Raw genomic sequence first — 25,192 nt, forward strand, 5'->3', positions numbered from 1 at the left:
ACTACACTAGTCAAAGGTCTCCCTTCACGCACTGTTCAAAAGCCAAAAATAAAACGCAAACTAAATAAAAATCGATCAGCACACCAGAAAGATGGAACGTGAAGAGGCCTCAGAGTGCTGGAGCAAAAGACGCACCCTGCCGCGTCTGCGATTACAAAGTCAAAGACGACTTTTGTGAGACGACTTCATCATCACTGCTGGCTCCCCCCCCCCCCCACCTTTCCCTCAAACATTTCTATAAATCTCATCCCCCCCCCCCACACACACACACACGGTATAATTGTGTACATATGTAAGGTGCATTTTCTTCTTCTTCTTCTATATGTGTATAGTGTTTACAAATCATTTTTTATTCTCGTGTTTGGGTGTACCGTCTGCCTTCAAGAAGAGCGACCCATAAAGGCCGGTGGTGGGTCTGCTCTGCATGGGGTTAGCGCGTCTCGACGTCATCATCATGTGTGTGTGTGTGTGTATGTAGAAAAGAAGAAAAAAAGGAACAGAGGGGGGAATAAAAAGAAATGCAGCCACTATACGAACTTGGGGATATCGTTCCCGACACACGTTCATGAAAGATTCAGACATGAGCCGAGCAAAAGATGCCATGCTAAAGCAAACTCTCTTGACAGTTGGGGTATAGAAAAGGCATCCGAGAATCTTTCCCCCCCCCTCCTCCTCTCGATTCAGGAAAAAAAAAAAAAAAAATAAATAAATATGTTGTAAGGAATTCAAATCCAATTTTCCAATGTCCACCAAACTTGAAAGTTCAAGTCGAAAAAAAAAAAAAAAAAAAAAAATTCCGAAGAAAACGCCGTGAGTTGAAAAACATTTTTTTTAAGACGAGAAAATGAGTTTTTGTTTCATTTAAAAATATCAACAAAAGAATGTCACATAGCCGAGTGTCCCTCCCCCCCCCCCCCCCCCCCGTGTTCCGTTCCGGTTTGTCTCTCACACACATTTAAAAAGAAAAGGTGACGAAAATGAAATAAAATAAAATAAAATAAAAAAAAAATAAAAAAAACTACTAGTGACGAACGTCGCATCCACCGTAACATACACACACATACAACAAATGTCAGAATGCTTAAAAAAAAAAAAAAAAGAAAGAGATACATACGGCCCTATGTTTTGTTAAACCTCCTTTCAATCTCTTTTTTTTTTTTCTTTCTTCATACATCGATGAAGAGGGGATTCCCTTTTGTGTTTTCTGGCGGATCAAACACGATTGATCCCACGGATCTTATACATGTGAATGTGATGTTTGTGTTAGGAAGCTAGACGGCTCCTTTTCAATGGTCAGGAAAAAAAAAAAAAAAAAAAGAAATTGCAAAATCCACATCAAATGAAAAGGGACTGCCGATTTAAAAAAAAAAAAAAAAAAAAAAAAAAAAAGTTATGTCCTTTTCATATCGGAATCGAAATGAATGAGACGGGGAAGGGTGGGACGCTATTCATCGGCAGGGGGGTGAGTATAGAGACAAGTCTAATCCCGAGATCAAAAGCCCCTTCTCTGATTACACACTCACATTTGAGTATCGCAGACCGACAGACAATGCAAGAAGAATGGCAACTTATCATTCTTTTTGCACGCGCCACGCCCCTCGTCACGAAGCACTTCTGCCTCTTGATGAAGACGTGAAGACAAAAGCGAAAACGAAAATCGATCAAAAAAAAAAAAAAAAAAAAAAAAAAAAAATACAGCATCAACAAAAACTACTCGACGTATGAGAAAGAAAAAAAAAAGGCCTCGTTCAACAACATGAAAGGAAAAAAAAAAAAAAAAGGGCGTCGGCTGTAGTCTTTTGTTTTTATTCGACACCATGCACACAAAAAAAAAAAAAAAAAAAAAAAAAACGACCCTTGCTGGCCAGAGGGACATTGTCGCTAAATCCCACGTAAAACTAGGGATGGAACGTGTCCTTATATAACACGAGGCACAGGAAAATAAGAAAAGAATCTTTTTTCGAGTCGGTGGGAAAATCAACGTCAAAGGGGATCATGAAAGACCTCAAAAGCTGCTAGACGAAAGCTCCTTCAAATGTGGGAGCTCTTCATCACCAGTCTTCCTTTTCATATTAAAAAACAAAACAAAACAAAACAAACAAAACAAAAGCTTGCGGGGGTTAAAAAAAAAAAAAAAAAAGATGATGAGAGGCACAACTGGCCGTCGCTAGATATGGCCGACATTAAATGCGAGGCCACAACTCGTTTCTTCAGACTTTTAGCTGTCAACTAAATTTTCAAAAAACCCACCCACCCATCCCACCCATCCCCCCCACCCCCAGAAAAAAAAAATTGCCGTTGCCCGAGTCAGTCGTGTGCCCTTAAACCTTGTTAACAGCCAGGCCAAATCATAATAATAAAAAAAAAAAAAAAAAAAAAAAAAAAAAAGAGAGAATAAACGAGAGAGAGAGTCTATGATGTCGTTGTAGGAGAAAACGGGCCAGACCGCCCAGCAAAAGTTGTTGCGAATAACCCAGTCACACATGCATAATGCGTCTCTCATTATCCAACTTTTTGACGATAGCCCTCGCAATCGATAAGAAACGCGCGCGTGTTATTCCACACAAACCGACAATGCTCGCCTGGTTTTAACGTCCATCGAATCGCTTTTGAAAGCCAAATCATTTTCTACTTGTTAGCGCACCGACTGTGCGCGCCGCTTAATTATTCACAGAGCGGCGTCTCTTTTGCACGTAGAGCCAAAAAAAAAAAAAAAAAAAAAAAAAAAAAAAAAACGTTTTTTTTTTTAAAAAAAAAAAAAAAAAAAAAAAAACACAAAAAAAAAAAAAAAACGAGAAATGAAAAGTGGGTACGGTACCGTTGTTGGAGATGGGCAACGTGCCCTGGTGAGTCAATGCCAGTTCCGATTCCGTAAAGGTAATCTCCGAGGCGTGGTCGCTGCTGTTGTTGGATGTGGGCGTCGATCCGCCGAGCGAGTTGGCCGCGCCGGCCAGTGGGCCGCCACCCCCGCCGAAATGTTGTTGCGACGACGGATTGAACGGATGGGCATGGGCCGGCGGGTAAGCGTACGGTTGCTGGTACTCGGGCTCTTGTTGATGATGATGCTGCTGGAAGTTATTGTTGTTGCTGCTGCGCTGCGGTGGATGCGGTGGCTGTTGCGACTGCTGCTGCGACCTCCTGCCACGCTGTGGCTGCTGTTGCATCGGATGACTGGGCGATGCTTGATGATTGGCCGTCGATGATGCAACATCATTGGCGTCCTCGCCCTCTTCGGAGCCACTCAGATATGTATAAAGCCGAGTGATGGTCCGGTCGAGCTTGTCGACGGTCTGGCGCCGTGAAGACATTGGGAAACCTTATGGGAAAAACGAAAAACAAAAGAACATCAATTTTAGCTAAATAAAACCGATCAAATCAAGATGATGGGAGAGTGAATATGGAGTCTAGTAATATCACAGTCGACAAACAATATATAATACAAGCGACTTGATGACTGGATATGTTATGGAAGTGAGGGGTGGACGAAGGAGAGAGCGAGAGAGAGAGGGGAGGCTCTTTTACGTCTCCACATCTTTTTATCGTCTTGATGTCTTTATCTTTATGGTTAGGGTATAAGAGAAAGAAAAAAAAAAAAACAAATATAAACGTAATGGCTAAGAATCTGGATGGAAAGTAACTGAATGTCGTGCTCGTTTTCTTCTTCCTCTCAATTCGTTTTAAATGGATTCGAAATAGGCAGAAGGGAAACACACACACACACACACACAAAAAAATAAAATAAAAAAAAATAAATAAATGTATAAAAAATACTAAGAAAGAAACAGTCCGCCAACTTTGCTTCCGGAAGGTCAAGGGGTTGGTTACCCCCCAAAAAAAGAAAAAGAAAAAGAAGACATAATATCAGATAGGAAACAAGGCACGCCTGTTTGTGTGTGTGTATGTGTGCGGGACCGGAATACAGATTTCCCAATTGCTTTCTGTCAAAGAAAGAACCCCATCTTTTCCTTTTACTCGTTTCACTCTCATCTTTCCCATCAGTCCAGATGGTCTATATAAAAATAAATGGTCCCGTCGTATATCTCTAGATTTTTATTTTTTTTTTTTTTTTTTTTTCTTTCTTTCTTTCCCGGCCGGCTCTCTGCGTGTGTGTTTCACACACCGCGGGGCCGTGTGGCCCATCTGCAAGACGCAACGGCAATCAACGCCGTGATACTGTGCATACACTCCGTGAACGCAACATGTCCCTGTTCAAAAACTTGATACAAACATTTGCTTGCGTTTATAGGGGTGCACTATTATATTTATAACTACGCCGCATTTCCTATCCCCAGTCCTCACTCGATGTTTTTATTATTATTCTCAGAGTACAACAGACTGAAATCTTTTCGAGTTTTCATTACACGACAAAGGCAATCGCGGTCAGAGTTTTTTTTTTGTTTCTTTCTTCTTTTTCTTTTTCAAATCAGCTGTTTATCTCTGGTTGTATATACCATGGCGCTTTAATTGGATTCTTCTGTCCGTATACATCTTATAGAGTGGTAGTCGTAATGGCACTGTGTGTAAGCATGTCGTAAAAAATGGTAGAGATCTCTGTATTTATCTGGCCCAACTCATCGCTACCGTATGGTTCCATTTCTTCTATCTCTCAGAGTTGTTTTTGTGTGTGTTTTGTGTGTGTGTGTGTGTGTGTGTGATGCGATCACAAGGGGGCGGCAACGAAACATGAGTCACAATAAATTACACACCGCTTGTGACTGCGTGTAATATGCGATGCATTTTTTTTTTTTCCCCTCTTCGATTCCTTATGTAAAAAATAAAATAAAGAAACACGCAGAGAGCCCTGGAAAAAAAAAAAATTATGCCAATCTTTTTGGTTACGCGACGACATGTGGTTTTTTTTGTTGTTGTTGCTGAACGATTGTTATAGTTTCGGCGTGTCGGCGGCATTGAGCCAAATCGACGTCATCCGCCTTTCGATTTTGCTTTTTAGAGGCCAAACACAAAAAGAAAGGCAACAAAAGAAGCAAAAAAAAAAAAGAAAACAATTTTTATGATTCAAAATAAAAGAAAAGGACGTATGCAATTTTTCAATGGCATGAAAAATTCAAGCTGCGTTGATTTTTTCTTTTCGGTACTTTTAGCAAAAGAAAACAAATTAGTCCTACTCACAAAACGAAATCGTACCTTAAAAAAAAACACAAAACACAAAACAAGAAAATAGGAATAAAAAAAAAAAAAAAAAAGATGGGAGTTCTGGGATGTGTGTGAGGTGCGATATTTTGTCTAATTCAAGAGAGGGGCGTTGAAAGGTGAATGTGTCGAGGGAAAACGAGCGAGAGAGAAGTAAAAGGTTGTGTTAGAATTTCTTTCGTTTTTTTTTTTTTTTTTACGATCGGAGAATGAGAGTGGAAGCATTAGGAATATATAAAAGACGAAGAAGAAGAAAAAAAAAAAAAAAAAAAAAAAAAACTGAGAATATGCAATGCTCTCCTGCTGGGAATCGAGGCTTATTTATTTCTTTTTTCTTGCGTTAGGAAAAAAAAAAAAAAAAAAGCTGAAATGAAAATGAACTAGGTGAAGAATAGATGTGGCGCTCAGGTATATAACAACTTCATCGTTAGCGCACGCACCACACACTGATGGCTTCCATCACACCTTTTCTTTTTCCCCCCTCAATTTTTCCTTTTTCTTTTCGAGGGTTTCATCATCAACGATTCCTCATTTTCTCTCCCCACCCCCCTTTCTTCGAAATTTCAAGAAAAAAAACAGAGGCCACTGATGGCCGTTTTCCTCCCCTCCTAACCCCAAAGACTTTTTGAAGGTTTACTACATTTTTGAATGTGTGTGTGTGTGTTTCTCTTTAGACGCGTGTTTAATAGCTTTCGGGGCGCCAAGGAATCAAGCAGCAATGTGCACGCGACGCAAAAAAAAAAAAAAATAAAATAAAATAAAACAAAATAAAATTAACAATTCACTGGAAAACGGCAGTGAAGCAGCAAAGTGGATCGTCATTCTGACACGTTTGGCCCCAAACAAAATGATCTACAACCTTTTACGATTCCATCCATAAATATGACGGTTGTATAGAGGGCAAGGCCAATTTCTCTCCAACAACAAATGTGATTATTCGGATCATTCCCACCTTTCCTTCCCCCCCCCCTCCCCCCGCCTTTCACACCGTTAATCTTTTTCCCTTTAACTCGAGACGCACTGGTTGAGCCTCGCATAATATTCGTGACCGCCTCCTTCAAGACATTTCTCCCGTTATACGGTTCCTCGAATAATTCCAGATGAATATGTAATTGTGGATTGATACCCCCCCCCTCCCTAGTGAGTCAATGGATCCAATCGAATGTGGGTGGAAAAGAAATGTAAAAAAAAAAAAAAACTAAAACCAATTCGAATTTCGTAGTTGGAGGCCAAGAAAAAAAAAAACACATCAGAAAAAAAAAAGTAGGACAAAATATTCAGTTGGCTTTTCTTTAGAATTCCTAATTTTTTTTTTTTTGGCATGGCACACAATGCTGACCGAAAACAAAAATGTTAATGACGGCATTCATTTAGAAATCCATCAAACAACAATAAGAAAACAACACAAGAAAAACAAAAACAAAAACAGGTAGGAAAAGCAAAAAGCAAAAATAAAATAAAAACATTCCAATTGGGGAACGTAGGGCAAAAAGGGCCTTGTGGGAGTGTACGAATCCGTCCAATTTTTCCGTCTAATGAAGTCAAACCTTATAGAGTTCAAAACTCCCCTTCAGCTGTTTCCCCCCCCCCCCCTACGTAGGGAGAGACAGAGAGAAAAAAAAAAAAAAAGAAAACTCCATTGTTCCACGGCCGTATCGGTGCGCGGGTACAAGAGTCTATTCATCGATGCTCGTACAGGTTCAAACAGTGCGTGAAAAATACATCAGCACCCATGGCAGTGCTTTTTTGAAAAGAGATGATGAGGGAAGAAGGCAAACCTCCCACTGGCTCATCAAGACCCCTCAATTAAAATTCAATAACGACGCCATCAGCGTACATTGACAGATGGTGTCGACTACGCCCATCGCTGCACCGACTCCGCTGTACAGTTTGCCATAACCCCGTGCCGCAACCGACTGTACAGTACAAACGTTACCCTCCCCCCCCCCCTCCCCAAACAAAAACAAGAACAATAGAATTTTAGAAAAAAAAAAATATCTAGATTCACCGTGACTAATATTATTCTTTCAAATATCAGAGATGAAAAAAGAAAAAAGAAAAAAAAAAAAACCCTCGTTTCTTCCCTCTCTCCGACCACTTTGTTTTGTTTGTTTCCATCATTTCCATTTGGTTGCATACATTACACGCTTTAAAGAAGAAACTCGGGGCTTTGCCTTCCAGCGCCCCCAGGTAGAAGATGAATAAATAGTCGATAATTTTTTTTTTTCTCGTTTTCTTTTTAGTATAGACAAGGAAAATAAGGTTGAAAAAAAAAAAACAATAAATATGAATTTGAACTCGTGAAATGTCATCGTGTCTTTCGTGAGTGAGCCCCATAAAAAATATTTAACCCCTCCATACTTGTTTTTTTTTTTTTTCTTTTCTTTCTTCCAGTTCGAACACGCAATAATCATGATAATAACAACAGGACGAATGAGTCGTTAGATTGAATCGATATGTTTTTTCGACGTTTCGTTCGCCTTCGGCCGGATGATGGTTCAAGCGCGCATTGTGGCGGGGCGCGAGCGCACACGAAATCCCGACTTTTGTATCTTTTATTTCCCTTACAAGGCAACTTGTCGCGTCCGTCTCTGTCATCAATCGTCAAGTGGGAAAAAAAAAACCGAATAAAAGAAAAACGAAGAAGAACTCCAAAGTGAAAGGCGGGCGTGATGCTATTCACGCACGTGAAATCAATCAAAATGTGAAGCACCTGCTGATGTCTACGACTATAAAGACACGCGGTCGTGATTCTTCTCTACGTGTCTGTGTGTATGTGTGTGTGTGTGTGTGTGGGATATATATCCACTTGAGATAACAGCCCAGGTAACGTGAAAGAAATAAGAAAGTGGTTTCAATCACGCCACCGTGTTAGTATAGAGGATTTTTATTTCATTTTTTTTTTTTTTCGTTCCATCTAACTTCGTTTTTCAATGAAACAAGACAAAAACGAAATGAAATTACTTGACTGGAAAACGACACGAGATCTTACTCGAAACTTTCCTATAAAAATCTGGCGGCTCCAAGAAAAGTTTGTCCTTATTTGGTCCGATTTTCTTTTTCATATTTTTTTTTTTTTTGTCTGCTTTGTTTAATCTCTCATTTAATGCTGTACGCCATCTATGCCGCTTTTTTTTTTTTCTTTCAAAAATGCACGCGGTTCAATTTCACGGCTGCTTCCTGCTGAGGACGGATCGGGTGTGTGCGCAGAAAACGTGTTGTGTCGAGTCATATGGACGAGGGGAAAAGGGAGAGACAGGAACCAACAGGGAGGAGGAGGAAGAAGAGACCAATAAGTAAAAAATAGAAGAAGAGAAAAACAGCTTTTTGGCTTTTGACACGCACAGCACCGTCCGCCGAGTCGACTGTCACCGATCGGTTTGACGGATTGCTCTTATAATTCCGCCCATGTCAGCGCAGACACAAGGAAAAAACTGGTTTAAAAAAGAAGGGAAAGAAAAAAAAAACAAAAAAAAAAACTGGATACATCCGATAGATGTCCCATGTGCAAAAATTCGAAACCTAAAGACGAACAACACGAAACATCCGGGATAGATTTTAACTGTCCATATTTTTTAACAATAGACATTTTTTTTTTTTTTTTTGCTCTATTCAAATTGACTTAATCAACAGCTGAAAAAGGGCAAAGAGCTGAGCTGCTATTAACAGGGGAAAAAACGTTAGTCATAAAAAACGCTTTAGGCTCTCGTGCCCAAAAAAAAAAATCGGGGCATCACAATAGGCCAGCTAATAATCACGAGAAATGGGTGTGATTGTTGTTGTATACCCAAAATAAAAGTCGCAACAAAACGGTTCGCTTCTGCTGCCACTGTTCCCTTAACGATGTCTGATTGTTCCTTTTCTTTTTTTCTTGCAAAGTCACCTGACTTAACTAGCAACATCTCCCTCTTTTCTTTCATATTTCCCTCTTCCCTCTTGTTATGGTGGTATATCGATAGACCCTCTCTCTCAAAAAAACAGCCACCCATCTTTTTTTTAAAAAAAAAAAAAAAAAAAAAAAAAAAAGGGAAGGAAAAAAAAGTCGTGCTGTCATTGTGTGCGTGCCTCTGATAGTGCGCGCGGCGCGCGCCTGAGAGTAGAGGGACGGAGAGAGAGAGAGACGGAGTGAATCCAATCAGACCAATTATCAGGCATGGCGCAGGCCATTGCCTCTGCTGGTTGTACAGTAGGGACAACCCCCCCCCCCCCAAAAAAAAAAAAAAAAAAAAAAAAAAATTGGGGGAGGAGATAGCCCCCTCATTTCGCCGTCCGCATCCTCTGCAGTTGAAGGAGGAAGAAGAAGAAAAAAAAAAAAAAAAAGGCTGATTGCTTATCCGATGGGTTTCCTTTTTTTTTTCCCTAGTAGATGGAATTGTATGGGGGGATGGGGGTTGTGTGGAGGCCTAGTAAAAAGAGAAGTCACAAGGCATTTTTTTTTCTTTTTCTTTCCCCGTCTTTTTCGGTACTATAGGCAATATGATGGATTAGGGTAGGACACAGAGGGGATTGAGTAGGAGGCGCAAAAAAAAAATAAAGTAAAAAAAAAAAAAAAAAGGAAGAATCGGCTAATGCACTTTTTATCGATGCCGTTCATCTCCGGACTTTTTGGTTCGCTCCTTTCAGTCGGGGAAAGAAAAAAAGAGTTTTGATGGATCAGTGACAGGGTGTTGGGAGAGGAAGCGGCTATACCGACACACACACACACACACACACACACACACAAATTTGAGACGAACCGTGAAGGTGGGGTCCGTGTGCAACTTACGCGTCCGCAAAAAGAGGGAAATTAAAGTCTGCCTCTCCACTGGGATTCACATCAAAGAGCATCGGAAAAAGAAAAAAAGCTGATTGTTCGTATGTCTTCCAATATCGATAGGGCAGGACTACACATTTTTGCATCCATATGACTTGTCTACTTTCATGTCAACTTTGCCTCTTGACTATAATCGGGGGAGCTCTTTGTCTGACATACGATCCCCCTTTTTTTTTATACATGTATACATATATATCGAAAAGCTACTTGCATTGTTTGCTTGCTGCCCTATACCCTCTACAACGATATGAAATTTTACACAGAAAAAAAAAAGATTGAAAAAAAGCAGAAAGGCATACAAGAATGATCCTAGTAGCTTTTGGCTTCCTGTGTCGATCGAGCCTACACGTTTTTATTGTGTATCCCCGATGCGGACAGATTGGCCTCAGCTTGAAATCTGTCATATATTCCATGTCTTTTCCGCCATTCTTTTTCTTTTTTTTTTTTTTTTTTTTTAGCTTCTGGATTTGTGGACAACAGCGAGTACGTCAACGCTGCCACAGAAATAGGTGAATCAACAATAGACATCAATCTTGGACAACAACAAAGATGTACCACCAGGATACCCTTTCATTTTTTTTTTTGGCACACCGTTCCTTCCGTTTTTCTCTAGTTATTTCGATGAAATTCAATCAAGCTTTCGAATATAGGATAGCGAAGAAGAAGGGAAAAAAACAAAACAAAAAACAAACGAAGGACGGCTGTACCGCACAGCTGCAAGTGAAAAGTGCCTGTCTAAAAAGTATTGAAAGAGAGGCCTCTATTTATCGGATGAGTGACGATAGGATTTCCTACTATCTCCATGCAGATTAAGACAGACAGGCCCATCGTTTTTCGGCTTGATTGCACACTCATTGAACGATGGGTACGCGGTCTGAAGAGAGAGAAAAAGGGGCCGAACAAAACAATCGGCTACGTACAATGGCTAATATTAAAGAAATAATACACGTACAAGTTCTTATTTTTTTTTTTTTTTCCCAAAGTTTCGCATTGTTTCCTTTTGATATACAAAACCAACCGCTTTTCGAATACAAAAGAATGGGCCTGCTGTTGGCCCCTCTTTCCTATTTGATAGAATTTACTTTCAATAATAATAATAAAAAAAAAAAGGGGGGTTTGTTTTTCGAGAAGAAAATAGAATTAAAGCGAGATAACAATAAGAGGACCACGGTCGTATCAAGACTGTCTTTACTCCTTTTTACTTTTTACTGTGGCATATAAATCAATTCCCCAATTTAAACAAGAAAAACGTTTGTACCGTGATTTCAATCTTCTTTTTTTTTTTCGTTAACTTATTTTACTTGGGAATGTAATCGAGGTACACACACACACTAATATAATATTCCTTTCTGTCCGTTTGGCTGATGGCTTTCAGGTTTTTTATTTTTTTTTTTTGTGTGTGTGGTTCTGTTGACGGAGATTAGACCACCAGATAAAAAAAGAGATAGAAAAGGGAAAAAAAAAAAAGATGGAGAGGGCTTATACGTCCACAACATCAAGTCAAAGAAGAAGAAGAAAAAAAAAAACAAAAAAAACGAGAGATGCTGGGCCCCCCGTGATGATGACGATGGAATATCTACACAAATCAAGGGCGGTATGTTTTGATTTCAATCTATTTGGGCTTGACGTTGTTGTTCAGCTTCAACCATTTTCCTTTTCTTTTCAATTAAGAAAAGAGAAATAAAAAAAAAAAAAAAAAATGAAAGAAATATTTCAATAAAGAAAAAAAAACGTGCACAAGTCAAACGGAGCCTATAAAATGCCTATGGGAAATCCTATGGTATTAGACAAATAACCAATTCATTACCAACGCTGATGTCGGCCTATTTGTAATCAGGACGTTAATAATTCGAAGGCCAAAAAAAAAAAAAAAAAAAAAAAAAAAAAGGGAATAACTGATGCGATATTAAACGACTATTGCGAAGAGGAACGATAAATCAATTTGCCTTGAACAACAGAAAAATTTGAATTCCAAGAGCGAACAGGTTTGCCTCCAGTAGAATAAAAAAAAAAAAACTACGGATTACTAAACACGAAGAAGAGAAGAAGAAGAAGAAGAAGAAAAAAAATCGATCGAGACAGAATACAAAGAAACGAGCAGTTTCGTGTACAATCGATCGACGTGTACAACAGAAACTTGAAGAAGATGAATATCAGTTGGGAGAAAAGAGCGCACCAACGACGAAGGGGAAAATGTCGGCGGGAGTGCTGCTGTTTTAGGTCTTTGATGGCGCTCATGGATTCGACGTCTCTCTTTTCTCCAGATAGTGAAAATAAAAAAAACAACGAATCGGTTGAAGTCAGTACCCTAAATTTATCGATCGCATGCCAACGAAGTGCGTTTGATGTTCGACTTTTCTATACGATCTTTCAAAGCCTCTCCACGAAAAAAGAAAAATTTAAGTTTCAAATGCACTTCCGTCTGGTCCCCTCCATTTTTCTACAATTCAAAGAAGACATTACTACTCGCTTTTTCTTCATTGATTTCTTTTTCACAGAAATGCCAAATCAAGATGAACAGAAGCAAAAAGGGTGCCACATGTACCACCAGTTCACGTTTCAATCAAATAATTCGTACCCAAAGACGATTGATCGGCCATCTCTTTTTTTTTTTTTTTTTTTTTTTTTCAAGCCGACTGCAAAGTGCATCTTCCATGCCCCAGCTTTCGCCTACACATTGTCGACAGATAAATTCCCCAGTTTTTTAAGTGCTTCTATCGTCTGGAACATAAAAGGGAAGCTATACATCACATCTGGTTGAAACACGCAAAGCTCCGTTATAAACGAGGGTAAAACAAAAAAAAAAAAAAAAAAAAAAAAAAAAAAAAAGAAAGAGGACTCGTGTCGTGCTACTGACTGCCTATATAATATTATCAGCTGATTTGCTCCTGTTTCCCTCTGTCTATAAGGTTCGTGACAGTTCGGTTAACGCATCAGAAAAGGGTGGGAGCGAGGGGATAGGCAGGGAGAAATAAACGGAGGGTTATACCGCTACGTTTAACAACCGTTCTTTCAAGCCCAATGAACATCGCCTTCAACCCCCCCAACAACTGTAAAAACGTAGCCTACCAAAAATGAAATGGCGCGTGTGTTCTGTTGGGCGTCGGAACCGGGGAAAAATAAAATAAACCGGTGGAGGGGGTGGAAGTTTGAAAATATCGAAAATGGGGAGGGGGGGGGTACGATAGGGTTAAAAATGCCGCCATACGACCAAACGTAAAGAGGTGGGCAGTTCCGTAACGAAAGAAAAGTACTGCATAATTATAAATAATAAAACTTTACGAGGAATAAAAATGGCGACAAGTTTCCAAACACAGTCGGAAATGGTGGAAAACTGTAGAAATTGAAAGTTTCTCTACAGACTTTGCCCCCCCCCCCCCCCCCCCCCCTCATCATCAAACGAACTGAGAGGGAGGGAGGGGATGAAGGTAAATAGTAGAATAGACTTTCTGGTACAATAGCAAGCGGATAGATTATGCGTGTGCGCTGCTGGATGCGATAAATCAGTCATTCAGGGAAATTCATTCATTATTCAAATGGGCAAGGAAACGGAAACAAAGGAAGCGAGGGACAAAAAAAAAAAAAAAAAAAAAAAAAAAAAAAAGTTGCATCGCATACGGGATTAACGATACTCGGTGCTCGTACACATAAACCACATCAACTATTTAAAGTATCGCAGTTGACATGGTCGCCCTTGCATATACATAGACGTGTATAGGTGCCGATTTTCTTGGCCGTTTTCTTCGTCCCGTCCCATCGGCAATGACATTTTGAAAATGCAACGCATTCCATGAAAGCCTGGCCGTTCTTGATTCAAACTCCCCGTCATCTATTTACATCTGTCATCGGGAACTCGTAGGTCTCGTCCGTTGTTTTCCCTTCTACATTATCAAGTGGCTCAAGGTGGGTTCAACGTGATTCCCTCCCGTCCGATCAAAATTGACGTCCCCCGCCATGCCCCTGTTGTAGTTATTACAAGTTGAAGGTTCGTGCGCTTCAACTAATTCTTCTGTCGTTCCCGCTCGTCTATTTTAGTTTCTCTCTTTTTTTTTTCTTTCCCAACTCTGTCCCATGAATTTCAAAGAGGATTTTCCTGTTTTCTATTACGACTCGTGAAAGCCGGACAGACAGACGGCCGCTACGCACAAAATAATCATACAAAGAAGAAAAAACCATCTACGATGTTCTCGTGCGAGCCGTGAAACCGGACATTTCTTCCCTGTTTTCTTTCTTCTAACCTGGGCCCGTGAGTGATGGACGTTTTCACGCAATGTCATGTTATATTCTTTCTGGCTCTATACAAACAAGACAGGAGAGAAGGGTACATACACACAAAAAAAAGCATTTTTTCTTTTTAATAACATCTCCCCGAAACTACTAAAGATTCTTTCATAACATCTTGTAAATACCTCGAGCAAAATTCTTTTCTTTCAAATTCCCCCCCCTTTTTTTTTTTCTTTTTAAACTTTTGACATCATAAAATGTGAGCCATGACCCAAACAAAACAGAAAATCAATGTGGGCACTAACAAAGTGCCTGTGCATAACAAGCGCGCACACTTGTTATGTACAAGGCCAGCTTTATTAGGTGTATTCGACATTTAGAAAAGAGAGAAACATGAAGTTGATTGTCTTCTTTTCCTCAAGACTTGCTAAGTTGCTACACGTTTAGAATGACAGTCATAGGTCAACTGTTATACAGTCCAGCCTTTCGTCTTTTAGCTTTTTTTTTTTTTTTTTGTTTTTTTTCTCCTTGTGTACGGGGGGCTTTTATGATGGGACACGACCACCTAGTTTGCTTCCATCTTCCGTTCGAAAAAAAACAAAACAAAAAAAAGAAACACCAAACTGTCACTTTTTGTTGGGGGGGGGGGGGGGGATTGTGGTATGGTATAGTGCCTCCCTGACGTTTCACGGTGTCTCAACAACTCAAAAAAAAAAAAAAAAAAAAAAAGGAGGGTTGTGGAGGACATTAGGATTCGTTTTGAGCCAGTTGTGAAGACAGCCAAGATCCCTCCCCAACAGAACGACTTATACGACTATCTTTTTAGAGCCTTCGTTGCCCATGTCCCTGGAAACATTGAAGAAAAGCGGTTCGTCTTTATCTCTTTGTTTAGAATCTTTTCTTTTTCTTCTTCTTCTTCTTCTTCTCTCTCTCTTTCACAAAGTGGCGGCATATATCAGAAGCACCGCATGACCAACCGTAGCCCCTCGTGTGTTTGAGTACAACAACAAAACGACGAAATACCGGCAAACCCTTTCCACCTTGAATGTTTCTCTTTTTGTACCAAATGTGTGACAAGGTTTTTCAGTCGAATCGCCTCACGACTTATAAACCAGACATTGATGTTAAAGAAGAAAAAAAAAATTTAGCGAGAAATGACTACAAGGTTGCGCAATCTGACGTGATTTTATCCCGCAGAGTATCGCCATCGTGGCCTCCACATTTTGCATTGAGTTACTCCTCCGACATCCAATGTTGTATAAAGTAAGTAAAAGTATTGATCCCTTTTCGGGCTGTGAGCACCACTTCCTCTCCTCCCCTCCCCACCCAGTGCGTGTGAATTTACGGCCAAGGTGAATGACGTACACGACACACATCCCCGGCTTGAGCGAAAATAAAAAAACGGGAAATACCGTTGCCTTGGGGGGGGGGCTGTCGACTGATTATATCCGACATTATTAAAGCTGGAGGAAACTCTCGAAAGTTGCGGAACTATTCGATCTTTAGCTCTCAGGGATAAGGGCATAAAATAATAATAATAATTAAAAAAAAAAAGAGTCGACAAATCAATTATGAAACGAGTCTAGCTGTGTCCTTAAGCCTCACCGAATAGTTATCTGTCGCTCATTCAAAACCCATAAAATCATCGCAAGGACAAAATGTTAAAAAAAAAAAAAAAAAAAAAAAAACGGGCCACAAAACGAGCGATGACGGCAAACAGAGAACCGGAGACACGAAAGAGATAGCGAAGCAAACAAGATAGTAACACATCGACGGAGAGCGCGCAAAAAAGGGAGGGACCCGACGACGTAATTGCTCCCTCGGCTGTATATATAGATATATATCCAAACACACACATAGACTTGACTCGGGGAATGGAGAACATGTTTTTCTTCCCCTACATCTTGTCTCTCCCTTGCTCTGCTCTATATATATACCTCCTCATAAAAAACTTGAAAGAGAATAGAAAAAAAAAACACAATCAAATATAAAAAACAATAAGACTGGCGACTGGAGGAAAAAAAAAAAAAAAAAAAAAAAAAAATGTGATTCGTCCGAATGGCTTTCAATTATTTCACAAAAGTCGTAAGCCCCCAAAAGAGGCGGAGGACACGCGCACTTAAGTGCCCCCCCCCCCCCCCCCGCTGGTTGACTATTGGTGGGTAATACGCGGAACTTGCACGGTTTAAAAACAACGACGACAAACTTAAACAGCATTACATCGTCGAAAAAAAAAAACAAAAAAAAAAAAACATGCGAAGGCAGAAGCCGCGATTGTGTTTTGTTTTTTATGATTTAGGATGAAGACAGAGTAGAGCTATATGCAGTATAAAAAAATATAGCTCTGCTTCTACTCTATTCTGATGGAGACATTCTAACTCGTCCTCGTTTCCTTGTTTTTTTTTAAACCCAACTTTTATTATGCTTTTTGGAATAGTTCTCATCGTAAAAAACAGGGAGGAAAGAGGGACATCCCAAGACCCAAAAAAAAAGAGCCACAAAACTAGAAAATGTGTTGATTTTCAGTTCTCCTGTCATCGAAAACAGCGTCTCTGACAGAGGAAGAAAGAGAAACTGACAAAGACACAGAGCGATTTCAATTGATGCGCATCCTTATTTGTTTACCTCGTCTCCGTTTCTTTCTCTCGAAACGGGTACGACGAAAACAAACAAGAAAGAAATAAATCAAAATACCTTTCGAGGCGAGGCCATGCCACATTCGAACCCCCCCTGTAACGATAGCAGTTCCCTCTTTTATGCCAGTCAATATGTATGTACACAAGCCTCACTGCGGGATTCCCGAAATGAACAACCCCTTTCTCTTCCCTTTTTCTTGATATCAAAACACCAGCAAAGAAAACAAAGAAAACAAAAAAAAAAAAAAAAAAAAAAAAAAATAGAAAAAAGAAAAAGAAAATTCTTGAAATAGTTTACAACAACAACTGAAAGGCATGTTAAAATATCAAGATACTCCAGAGATATTCCAACACACAATTTAATATCTCTAGCAGGCTGTCGTGTCGTTATTTCCCCCCTCCGTAATCTCATCTGCTATCGCATAACCATAAGTGCCAATGTTCGCTAAGGAATAACAGGTGCAAATGAGGAGTCTCTCGTCTTCAGAGATAAGAACCAGGCACTTAAAAAGGAAACAAACGAAATATTTTGTCGTCGTCGTCGTCGTAGGCTGTTGTTGTTGTTTTTACATAGGGGCTTCGGGGTGGTAGTGTGTTCCTTTGTTGAACCAGGTCGTTAGTCTTGAAAAGAAGAAGGGAACGAAAGGGATGAACGAAATAACGAACGGGCTATTATTTTCTGTTGCGAGAAGCGGGAGGAATTCATCTGTCAACACGTTGGCTGGCGCCAAAGCAAAGTCATCATCACGGGATGCGGGCAAAAGGTAATGAGTTATTCTGGCTCCCTTTTTTTTTCTCTTCTTTTCGCTTGAAAAATAAATAAATAAAAATAACCAAAAGTCTTTCACGGTCTGTCGCATCACATCAACCTCCTTTTCGGCTATATAATAGAGCAACTGCCTGGAATATAACTAGATCCTGGGCTAGTAGCCAGTACAAGCGTTGGAGGAGAGGAGAGAAAAGGCAGCAAAAATCAAATACAAAAAAAAAAAAAAAAAAGTTGGAACAAAAACAAAGGCGAAATAACAAATGAGGGATGTGTAAGGAAGAGTAGGAGGAGCAGCAGCAAAAAAAAAAAAAAGGAGTGGAGTTGGAAAGAGTTAATGAGGTGCTCGAGCTTTTGTGTAGATATACGCCCCGCCGTCTATACTCGTTTGTTAGCCCGTGTAAATATAACACACAAACCGGGTGCCCTGCAATACAAAGTCGGTCGACATGCTCTGCGAAAAGCGATAACACAATATCTACGAAACGCACAACGATAACGAAGAAAAGCTTCGCCGCGATATTACGCCTCACAAACTACAATTTTCAAAACGCTTTTCTTTATGCCTAGCCCCAGTGTATGTGACGTTTTCTTGCACGTGACGATCAATACTCGCCGTCGTAATTCAAACACGTGGAAGAGGATCGCGCTCCAAGATTCTTTCGAAATTAGGTGGCGCCCAGGTAACACGTATGACTTCCCATTTGTTGACAGAAATCTTAATCAACCCTGTTCTTTTTGACGTCTTCAGAGAGCGCAAATCTATTTGAGTCCCTCCAAGATTAGAAGGCCCATCAGACCGTAATATCGAACACAGCAGTGCGTGTGTGTGTGTGCGTGTGTGTGTGTGTGTGTGTGTGTGTGTGTGTGCCAAAAACTTTTCGGACCGTCTGTCATGTCATCGAATGTGTGCCCCCTCCCTCCTTCAATCCAGCAGACATCATTGACGTTTCATGGCTTGTGTACAAGAGTCAGTCGAGAGTTTGGCTGGCGAGCAGAAAACTTTCTTGCAGTTAGAGAGTTGGAGGGACCTTTGACAGAAAGTTGAGTGTTATGGAAACATTAGAGAAGCGCTGAGAAGCGGCCGGACTTAACCTGGTCATAATCAAGATGCAAAGGGCGGAAGGGAGAAACAACATCCAACAGATTCGAACGCCGTACGCAAGACTCGAATAACGAGAATTCTTGGTTCATCGATGCGCTATCAGAGGTCGGTAATAATATCATGACAGAGCCATGAAGAAAGACCATCAAGAGAAGTCACGCACTGCTGCTGCTTCACATGAGACTTTTGGGCGTAGAGGTTAGCAAATTAGTTCCCAAGCGATCAATAGTTAAACCCCCCCCCCTACTGAAAAAAAAAGGAAGCCTGTTAGCCTATTAAAGAACGGGAATTTTTCTTCCTTTTTTTTATAAAGCTTTACACGCACGCGGAAAGTATGGTCAGTCACACGAGAATCATCAAGAACGAACCTCTTTTTTTTTTTTTTTTTTTTTTTTTTTTTGTTTTCAATCCTGATGAATATATTTATCATCTCGGCTTAAACACGAAGAAACGCCAGCGATTGCATCTTTCTCTTTCGTCAGGGAAAAGAGGATATTCACCACGCAGATAAGCAGCAGTGGCGTCATCATTTTTTAATCAAGGTGTTGACTGACTGGGATAAAAACGGGGGAAAAAAGGGCGCGGCCCAGTGAGAGAAAAAAAAAAAAAGAAGATTCTTGCGACGATTTTTAATGAGCGTGAGATTATACAACGGAGACGAACCCCCCCCCCCCATACAGAGACATATCATTCGACGCCGTCATATCTCATGCGCTCTATTCCAGGAAGAAGAAAAAAAAAGGGATAAAATGGTCCCGACAGATGTGAAACTAACTGGGATTGGGGCAGAGGGGGGGGTTTCTTTACGCTCACCAATTTGTTCGTGTACTGCTTCTCTCTATTTATTCCACGTTTCAAAAAGTGAAGGGAGTAAAGAAAAGAAAAGAAAAAAAAAAAAAAAGGGAAAAGTAGGAAGAACTCACATGTGTGAGTAGTTTTCTAGAGAGTGGGGTTTTGACCCCGGCGGGGGTGTAAGAGGTCAACCCGCTGTGTGGGCCGTCAATAAGAGAAGCTGTAAAAACGTATTTCCCCTTCGTTCAAAACCGAAAAGAGAACAGACAAGACAGAAAGGTTCGTTTCTCATTTTTATTCCTCTCCCCCCCCCCCCTTTTACCTCCCTAGTTTTGACGTATTCTTCTTCTTCTCAGTTGGTCCGGATGAAAAAGAAAACAGCCGCGTGAAATTGCTCCAAGGTGACGACGTCACTAAACGGCAGAAGAAGTTTTTAAGGGAAATGGGTAAAAAAAAAGTGCTGCCCCATTTTTATTTTTAAAGAGCCGACAAGAGTGTTCCATAAACCGCAATGACAAAACATTTCCAGACGAATCCCAAACCGAAAAGAAAAAAAAAGGTGGTCAACTTCTTTCCCTCCCTAAAATCTCAACTTTTTTTTTTCCAAAGATAATTTAACAGAGATGAAAGAAAAATGCGAACAATCCAACCAACCCAAACATTGACTTTTGCCGCTTGCAAATTTTAAAACTTATCCTCCAAAATATTTTTCTTTCCTTACTTTTCAGACACTCATTCGCGCTCGATTCAACAGACACACAGACACAAATCAAAAAGAAAGTTTTCGTGACTCTCGCAAAGTTGACACGACCATCAATAATAACGAGAACGTGTTGAATTGATTCCTGCCATTTCATTCGTCTCGTCTCGTTTTCAAAAAGAAGAATCGGAAGTCATTAGAAACAGTTTGAGTGAGCCTCTCGTTACGACCCTGCTTTTTTTTCCGTGAAACTAGCACAAAATATCGATCCACACAATTTATATAGTTGAGCAGTGGCAATTGCGTCATCAAACGAAGACATAGTAGTACACGCTCTTGTATCTCTTTTAACAACATCTATTTTATTTTATTTTAGTTTTTTTTTTTACCCCGCTACCAAATGTCCTCCACTTGGCCAACTTCCAGATACGGACACACACACAGAGACGTTTGATTTAAAGTGTCGTTTCCGTTCTGGTATTGTCAAGACAAGTTTTCGGCTCACCCCCCCCCCCTTCCCTCCGTTCGTCTTTACGCAGTTAGTACGCTGTCTTCATATTTCAGACTTGATCCAATTTTCAAGTGAAACTTTACTACAACAACCGAAAAAGAGAAAATAAAAAAAAAAAAAAAAAAAAACGTTTCGCAGCAAATCGAATCAAACGTTCGGACGACTTTATTGTACGGCGTCAGTCGACTATGCGCGTTCGGTGTGAAAGGGGTGCCAAAGTTGTTTCAGTCCCCAGATGATTTTTTTTCCCTCCCTTTTCTATCCCTCGTTTCTCGAATGCAAACATACAAACGCACATATAGAAGGACGATAGGAAACGAACCTGGACAGCAGCAGCAGCCAGCGGCTTTATACACACACACACAGTTATATAGAGAGGGCGTGACTCAATTACAAGAGGTATTGTCCTCCCCTTTTTTTTTCTGACACATATACACGGAGCAGCGCATCAGAGCCGAGTCTCATTGTCGATGCCATTCAATTTGAGTCGAAAAAAAAGGAACCTAACAAATAGAAAGCGAAAAAAAAAAAGAAAGAAAGAAAAGGAGACGGTTGCCATGACAACATCGCGTACTGAACGCATCGTACGGAGTTTGTGCCTGCGTCTGTAACTTGTGTTCCGTGTTGGGGTATCGCGTGGCGTCGATCTATTAGACGGTGTAACTTCCTCAGTCACTTCCCCTCCCCTCCCACCAGCCCAACCTTACGTCGCCTCTATGTTATGACAATTAAATCGTCTACCAAATTAATCACCCTTGCCTGATTTGACGAGGAAACTACGATCCAGAAATGCTTTCCCTTTTTTTTCTCTTCTCTCTTTATTATGAAAACTAACGAGGGTCAAAAACTAAATAATAAATTCTTCACACTCTTACCTTTTTGATCCTTTGAGGGAGGGAGGAGGTGGAATTATGGTAAATAATAGACGAGGAAAAGAAGAATTAAAAAAAAATAAGTTTTTTGTTGTTTTCCGTCTAGACGTTCCGCTTTTTGTTTCTCTTCTTTCACGGGGGAATCGATAAGAAATGACAATCGGACGGGCGGTGTGCCCTTTCCTTTTTCTCTTTCCTCGTTCGGGGTTAATAACAGCCGATTGTTCCACAAAAAAATAAAAATTGTCTACGGGCAATTGGGCAACAATAATCAGTTTTACTTTCAACAAGAAAAAATCCGATGGAGTTTCACCCGCTCAATTTCAAATTGTCGTTTTGGCACAAAACGTCAAGGCGACAAGAAAATGCCAGTAATTTTCAAAATGCGCATCACTCAAAAAAAGAAGAAAACAAAAGGAAAAATAAGAAACACAATGTCCAAAAACAACTTGATCGGATTGCCTGAAAAACGCAATCCAGCGCGCACACGCACAGACACAACCTGTTCGGTTGACGCGAAGGTCTCGACTAAAAGTCCCGACGCCTTTAACGTCACACGACGTCGAAGGGGCGACCCTCCTACCCCCTGGCGGCGCATGCGCTACGCCGTTCACGTTACTAGCAGTACGTTTGCTCATCACAACACGACAATAGGTATCTGTGGTGCGAATAGGTGACCAAAAAAAATGGGTATGTGTGTGGAAGGCACGAACAGATGATGACATCTCCTGATGTTTTGATTTTGAAAAAAAAAAAAAAAAATTATGTTTGGCGCTAAAGAACAAACCCCTATAATTTGGAGGAGCAACTCGTACGAGTGTGCACGTCGCAAATATTGAGCACAGAGAGCAACAGGGATTGAGAAGTGCTGTAACATGGTTTGAAGGCTGTCATTTATCAAGGACCCAAGACCCCATGGTCGTGGCAAGTGGGGGTACGTATAGTGGTAGACAATTTGTTTTTCTACTTCAGGGGGTATACAGCGATCCAAGTGCCCTTCAAAACCAAACAAATGACACACAACACATCCGAAAAAAAAAAAAAATAATAAATAAAATTCTTCATCTATTCCAAAAGTATTTAGCTACTCTCAACTGTCCGGTAGAGTGCGCCCGCTGCAATCGGTGTGTAGCAAATAGTTAATGATGTTGGGGTTTGTGTTCCTTTCAGACACATTATTCAACAAAAAAAACTACGACCCCTTATAAGCTTTAACTACTTGTACGAGACCACCCGCTGTAAAAAAAAAAAAAAAAAAGAAAAACCCTCAACCATTTTTTGATGACCAGAAGAAAGACACAACCACCAACTTTGATCAAAATCTAAACCAGGAAATTTTAACGGATTTCCACAGGGCCTTTGTTCAAGAGTTTAAGAACCTTTTTTTTCCCACAAGGTTAAAATGATGCATTTTTCTCCAAACATCATAAGTGTAGCGATGGATTCAATGAAGCCGCATTGAATGGGGTGGAGGAAAAAAAAAAAAACATTCGTGTGTCAGCAAAAGTGAAAAGACTTGGCCAAAAAAAAAAAAAAAAAAAAAAAATAGGAACAAGATAGGCGGAGCCAGTGGAGCGGCAAACGAACGGATGTCACGAGGAATTCATTCTAAGAGATGCTGCTTAGTGATTCTTTTTTTTTTTTTTATGCACAAAAAAATCGGGGGGGGGGGGAGTAAAGTTAGCGTGCAATAGCGATCCATTGCATTCTCAATATTATGTAACATTTTCTTCTATTTTCTTTTCTGACAAGTATTTAGAAATGAGCCACAACACTTCATCATCAAATCATTCCGCCCGGATAGAAAGAGACGCATCTGCGGCTACGTTAACGCATAATGGACGCATTTCGCGATTGAAAGGAAGAAGATTTTTAGTTTTTTTTTTCAAATTTCTTACTGAAACAAATTCCATTACGGAAAACTATAGGGGGTACACCAAAATATAGCGCCGCCCAGCAACCGTTTTAGGGTTGTTCATATTTAGAGGAAATCAAATTTATATTTATCTCAAAAAAAACAAAAAAAAACGCGGATAAATACATTTGACACAGTTTATAAAAGAGACTGACGACGAGAGGGAGGAGCTCGTGAATACTAAATATGCAGCTGCCTCTTTTAAATGTATACAGTACATGTATTTGGTAGGCCCCACATTTTGTATTCTCCCCTCCATTTCGTCCAGTTTTTTTTTTGCTGTCTTTTACGTTACATGGTTTGAATCTGTCCCGCTTATTTTAACCTCCCCCCACCCCCTCCCTTTTGCAACTGCCGGAGACAAAATGGGACCCGTTTGAAAAGTTGTCATTTCTTTGTTGTTGTTTTTTTTTGGTTTTTTTTTACCACAATACACTAGGGGGAAAACAATACGAAAGAAACGTGAAAACATAATTTACAGTAGGCCTGTTCCGCTTTTTTTTTTTATTATAGACCGGCGTGCGGTCAGTTACCAAAGTCCCGCTTCCCATGAGTCATTTTTTGTTCTTCTTCCCCCAATTTTTATAAAAGCTATCAAAATGATAATTTACGATTTGGGGTTTTAAAAAGGGTTGTGCTGGAACCAAAACAAAAGAATTTCCCTTTCAAAATTTTCTTTTTAAAAAAAGAATGTTAAACTTGGCAATAAAAACTTCTTTTTTTATGCAAATGTTGAGCAGGTTTTTCTTTCAATAAACGAAAGTGGATGTGATGGACGCGCTAGGGCACGTCCAAAGGTTTTCCCTTCGAATAAACAACAACAACTTTCGCGAACGCAACGATAGCCTGAAAGAAAAAAAAAAAAACTGAGCGCAGTGGATTGGAATGATTTGATGGGGCATTGAAATGTGTTTGAAATAAAAATTCAGCTGCAAATGATAGAACAACATTCCCACCTTTCAACAAAACAACATTGAGGAAATGCATTTTCACGAGAGCTACTACGCAATATAACGTAATGCAAGCCTACACGGTGTAGACCTTTTCCACGTTATATTTGGAGACTAAAGGCACAAGTGAGAAACAACAGTCGACATTCCAAAAAGCAAAAAGATTGAAGTCGACAGCTGCGGCATTTTCGTGAAAACAAAAGAAGGTCGCGCAATTTTACTATGGCGAAAAGCTCGTTTTGTTGTATATCCCTTTTGTTTTATTCGTGTTTCAGACAAAATGAAAAGAAAAAGCCATCGGTTCTTTGGTGGTATAAAATCCTTTGGGCTTGTTCCATGACGCATAGCATCTACGAAGTCGAGGTCGAAAAGTTTACGTTTATTTTCCCAAAATAATGTTACAGTTTTTTTTGTTTTTTTTTTCCTTTCCACACTTTCTTTTTTCTTTTCGGTATTTCAAGAATGTCTCACGCATCGTATTCTTTTTCTCTACGACGTTTCTCCGACTGGAAAATGAGCTCCTATGCCCGTCCATTTTTACTTTATTTTTTTTTTTTTCCCAAGTCCGCCCCCCCCCCCTTTTTCCCATTTTGTTGGTCGTGACACAAGAAACGAAAAACGAAAAAAAAAAGAGAAACTGTGGATAACGAAAAGATTGAAAACCCGCACGTTTCAGCTCATATGTTTCATCTGGTTGTGTGTTTGTTTCATCCTCCCTCTCTCCTGATTTATACCGTCCACCAGATGCCCTCACATT

At 40.1% G+C, this 25,192-nt stretch overlaps 2 protein-coding genes across 2 annotated transcripts in view; one reads left to right on the plus strand and one right to left on the minus strand.

Moving 5' to 3' along the window:
* The window catches only part of LOC130687640 (transcriptional enhancer factor TEF-1-like), a 79,431-nt gene extending 75,923 nt beyond the window's left edge, over nt 1–3,508 (plus strand). The window contains exon 13 of the mRNA XM_059495137.1: nt 3,477–3,508. The gene's annotated coding sequence lies outside the window, so the exon portion shown is untranslated. The remainder of the gene's footprint in view (nt 1–3,476) is intronic.
* LOC130687628 (teneurin-m-like) overlaps nt 1–25,192 on the minus strand; it is a 58,979-nt gene that overhangs the window by 29,313 nt on the left and 4,474 nt on the right. The window contains exon 2 of the mRNA XM_057510797.2: nt 2,819–3,316. Coding sequence (XP_057366780.1) covers nt 2,819–3,316 — 498 coding nt within the window. The remainder of the gene's footprint in view (nt 1–2,818; nt 3,317–25,192) is intronic.

This window comes from Daphnia carinata, chromosome 4, assembly GCF_022539665.2.
Source record: "Daphnia carinata strain CSIRO-1 chromosome 4, CSIRO_AGI_Dcar_HiC_V3, whole genome shotgun sequence".
Taxonomy (NCBI): domain Eukaryota; kingdom Metazoa; phylum Arthropoda; class Branchiopoda; order Diplostraca; family Daphniidae; genus Daphnia; species Daphnia carinata.